Source organism: Myotis davidii, unplaced genomic scaffold, assembly GCF_000327345.1.
Source record: "Myotis davidii unplaced genomic scaffold, ASM32734v1 scaffold732, whole genome shotgun sequence".
Taxonomy (NCBI): domain Eukaryota; kingdom Metazoa; phylum Chordata; class Mammalia; order Chiroptera; family Vespertilionidae; genus Myotis; species Myotis davidii.
In genome coordinates, this window is record NW_006284349.1 from 521,534 (window position 1) to 526,269 (window position 4,736).

Sequence of the window (4,736 nt, forward strand, 5' to 3'; positions counted from 1 at the left end):
ATCGCAGGGTGCACTTGTGATCAGCACGTTTTTTTTCACTCGGCCTAGTGAGAACAAGCACAGCACTGCTCCCCGGAATGAAGATTTTTCTAAAATTAACTCTCCACCTAGAAAACCGTTTTCCTTCCTCTGTTATAAAACTCAGCAAACAGGAAGTCCATATTTTTCTGATGGTGCGCTGGATCAGATTTAGGCTTGCCTTGATGCCTGCCGGGTGCGAATGAATGAATGAATGAATGAATGAATGAGTGAGTGAATTAACAGATAAAGAGGGGATGATCAACAGGTTCACAACTTGAGACAGGTAAAGAAGTATAAGAACTGAAAAGGATCTTGAGATTTGTCCCTGAGCAGCCTCGGACTGTAACTTTGAGCTCGTGTCTGTGTGTGTGTGGTGTGCAGGCAGGGTTTCTGGTCTCCTCCTTGTTTATGCTCTTGCTATCAGCAGTGAGCCTGTGCAATGCTTGTTCCCGCTTTCAGTGCTGCCTTCCTCTGCTGTGAACAGAATTCATAAAGATTTCCTGTATGAACTCTGCCTTCTGTGTCCGCTCTGCTCTATTCTAGAAACACTGGCCGCTAAGGGGTTGTTCAGCATCACTTAGACCAGTGGTTCTCCACCTTGGCTGCACATTAGTATCACCTGGGAATCTATTTAAAATCCTGATGTCTGGGCCTCATCTTCCTGAAATTGTTTCTTTGTTATGGGGTGGGGCCCAGACATCAGAATTTTAAAAAGATTCCCAGGTGATTCTAATGTGCAGCCAAGGTTGAGAACCACTGCCTTAGATTAACGCACTGAGAAACGGAGCCTCTGGGAGGGGATTGGTGGAGTGAGTTTGTGGCCTTCGTACGCAGGAAGTATGAGACCATCACAAGTGCCATGTACATGTTGTCGGGGTTTCCTTTGGAATACTTCAGCCGAACATCGATACTGGATTACGGGGAGGGGAGGGGAGGGATAGATGTGCAGGATGTTGATAACGTGACGCTCGGGGTGAATCGGGGGCTTGTCGACCTGAAACGTTACACGAGGAAAGGGGAGCGTTGCGTGCAGCCTCACCTTAGAGCCCACGCAGTGTTTCCGGCGGAGACGCCTCTCGGCCGTTGGGCTTGGCTTCCCGCACACACTAAGAAGAGGAGATGATGTTGAAGTGCGTGGAGCATCATGGGAAGACACTCATGATATATTTGAGTGGAAAAGGACCACAAATAGTTATGTACAGCATTCCCATTTGGCTTCAATAATACACAAGCCCATGTGTAGAAAGCAGATGGCGTGTGTCCACCCAGGTCGAAATCACTGGGGAGAGAAACGATCTTTGTTTTTAGCATTTCTACAGCACGCTGGTGTGCCACTGGTGCGATACTGTGAACAGATGAGTCTAATGAAATCTGTTGCTCTTTTGATTCAGGGAAGAGTATGGAGGAAATTAAGAAGGTGCTGTTGCTGGTGCTGGGCTGTGCCGTCCAGGTATGGCATGGGCAAGGGTGGAGGGGGCCTGTCCTTAGCCGTCTTGTGTGTGGGTTTGTGGGGATGACTCCCCCTTAGTGAGTGAGGTCGGAGGGAAGCTGACACGTCCCAGCTTCCTGAGTGAAGGGAACACTTAGTAGGTGGCAGCCGATTCTATACCAGGACACCTTTGGCAAGAAGCAGGGGGAGATCCCTCAGCCCAGGGTGCCTCAGCAAACCGTCCCCAGTATAGGGACACCTAGAGCGAAGAGCAGCAGCCACACACAGCGTGGGGCCGCATCTGGCCGCCCGTCTCGGGAAATAAACGTTTGAGGGAACAGCCCCACTGGGTCCTTCCTGTACTGTCTCCGGCTGCTCGCACAGCACGAGGCAGGGCTGAGACTACGTGGCCCGCGGACGCTGAGATGTTTTCACCATCCAGCCCTTTGAAGACAACGTTTGTCGCCATCTGGCTGAAAGCAGGGGTGCTTGATCTTTCCCTGTTTAAGAATCACTGGAGCTTGGTTAGCGTGCAGATTGCAGTGTTTCATCCCCCATGTCTTCAGCCGGACGGGGCTTTTTAAGAACACCAGAGGTGACTCTGATGTAGGTGATCGGAGCACCTTGTGATCTAGAGAAACCTCAGTCTAAGGGGTGGTGGGGAGGACAAATTCTTGGTTACAGAGGAGGAAGCCAGGGGCTGGTGGGCAGGTCGCTTGGAACCTTTCTGTGGCTGTGGTGGGCTCAGGTTGCCTCACTAGCAAAATGCTTCCATTAACACGCGTTTCCCCGCAGTGCGAGAGGAAAGAGGAGTTTATCGACAGAATCAAACAGCTGGACATCGAGACCCAGGCCGGGATCGTGGCCCATATCCAGGAGGTAGGTGTGTGGCTGGCTATGTGGGGCTCGGCTGTGGGGTGACACTCCCGTGTCAGCCAGGAGACAGGCTCTCTCCACCAAGGAAATGTTGAAAGACTACATCACCCATTAGCGATTTTACTGATTTTAGGTTTCAGATACCACAGAAATATTGAGCCTGTTTGGAAAGGTAGTCATCAGCAAGCTAAAGGAAAATGGGGGTAAAAATGTGAAAAAAAATTTTTAAAAATACCTCAATCAAGTCTTCTTTTGCCTCCTCTTCTTGCCTAATATGGACTCAGACTATTTTTAAGTGCTGTCAAGTGGTTTGGACTCAGAACGTGATTTACAGGCCCTGAAAATATATCCTGGCACATGTCGCCCTGACTCACACGGTTGATCATCAGGGAGAAAGGTTCTCCGTCTCTGTCAGGGACATGGCAGAGAAACGGCGGCCACCCCTTGGGAAGCGAGAAACCACCAAGTCCTAGAAGGGCTGTCGCTGTCGACTCGGCCCCCGGGGTGGGGTCGGAGGGCTCTGCACCGAGGGCAGTCCCTCCCCCATGGAGCTCGGCCGAGGTGGTCACATCCAAAGTGGTTTCCCTGGAAACCGGGCCTGTGGGGGCAGCACCGACCTGGAAGTGTATTTCCCTGACATCCTCCCCGCCTCCCTCCAGAAGAAGCCTAGACTGTATGTTTTAATTATCTTGGGAGAAGTGGTTCAGCCTTCAGTCTCATTGGACAGATGAGATGAAGGCATGAAAAAGACATGAGCAGGAGCACTTAGGAGCAGGTGTGTGGCTGGCAGGGGCAGCTGCACACAGCTCCCCAGGCTGGCACCGGGGACAGGCCCGGCTGATGGTCCCCAGCCCCCAGGCACCATGGGGCGATGGGCTCTGAAACAGCGCAGGAGCCGGAGGTGGGAGCGGCCTGTCGCAGTCGCGGGGAAGTGAGCATCGTCGTAAATGCCCTTAGCCATTCGTGGCGGTGAGTGGCCACCTGATAGCCTGAGAACCGTTCTGCCTTTTAATTTTCCTTCTGTGTCCACGTGTTTTGAAAATGTATGTGTCTGGGGACTAGGTCTTTGCCACTCGCCGCCTTCCCTGCTCAGCCAGTAGGATATTTACAATGAAAGGGGGTGGGATGCAGCCAGTGGAGTCCCGAGTGATGACACATTCAGGGCTGGCTGTGGGGACTGGGCTTCAGAAAACACTCAGGCCGGCCCCACAGGAGGCCCACGGAGGCAGCATTGGGGGAGGGGGTTAACATGAGCCTTTAATAAAGCTGCTCGTGTGACCGATGTGCCCCTGGGGTTGTGTCCCAGGATCCCCTTTCCAGACATAAGAGGCCTTTCCCAAGCATGGGGGTGGAGCAGGCCTCGAGCCAGCCTGAGCCCGGGAACCGGGCCTTTAGGGTGTCTGGTACCAGGGGCTGAGATTTCTCCTGATCCTCCGAGATCTGCCGAACCCGACTTTCCCCTTTGAGAGGTGTCATTTGAGAATGCGAAAGGCCCTGATTTCTTGTGGGGTGTTTGTTGTTGTTGTTAGTTTGTCTTTTAAGTTATTTTCTACCTCCATTTATTTCCCTGGAAAATGGAAGAACTTTTTTGGTGCACTTCACTGAGTAGATTCCCATTTGTTTTCCCCTTTTGGGGCCCGAGTGCACTCATACTCATCTTCCCGCACGGAGAAGAAGGGGACCGAAACAGACCTTCTGCCGCCTCTGGCTGGTCTGGGGGGTCAGGGTGAGAAGGGTAGGTGGGCAGTCGTGGGAGAGGCTGCCTGGTGAGGACCTGGTGGAAAGGGGATAGCCGGGTGGGCCTGCGTGGCCTGCGGGGATGAGATACAGGCTTACCTGGAAATTATTATGAAATATTTCCCCGAAAAATAGCAAGATTGTTACGTACCCAACATTCGGACATAAGCGTTTTAATATTTTGCCATCGTCGCGTTAGAGTCTAAGGAGCAAGGCGCTATTCCTCTCCTCACCCGCCCACGCCCACTCCCAAGGCCTCCCTCCTTTGTGTGATAGAGGAGGATGGTGCTCCACTGAAAACCTCAGAGGACAGTTTGGGGAGCGACTGCACGGTAGGGGGCACTTCTGGTATTACAGTCAGCGTCCGCTCTGAACCAGTGGCAGCGCAGTGGTTTGTGTGTGTGAAGAACTCGGCAGCAGAGAGTGGCTGCACTTGCTAAGGAGCCCGCCCGCCTGCCACGGAAACTTGGTGGCTGAGGGTTAATGTCAGTGAGATGGGTCAGCTGTGGCGGGGTCGCCTGGGCCCCCGAGGCTGGGCCTGGGCGGGGGGTGCTCTCGGGGACCCCGCAGCTGCTCCCTGCCCGGCCTCTGCAGCCCGGACCCATGTGTGCCTTCAGGTGACGCACAACCAGGAGAACGTGTTTGACCTGCAGTGGCTGGAGGTCCCGGACGT

General features: G+C 53.3%; 1 protein-coding gene across 1 annotated transcript in view; it reads left to right on the forward strand.

Moving 5' to 3' along the window:
- CCDC88C (coiled-coil domain containing 88C) overlaps positions 1-4,736 on the forward strand; it is a gene marked incomplete at its 5' end in the record, with an annotated part of 133,104 nt that overhangs the window by 50,011 nt on the left and 78,357 nt on the right. Inside the window, 3 exon segments of the mRNA XM_015571294.1 lie at positions 1,413-1,471; positions 2,246-2,329; positions 4,681-4,734. Coding sequence (XP_015426780.1) covers positions 1,413-1,471; positions 2,246-2,329; positions 4,681-4,734 — 197 coding nt within the window.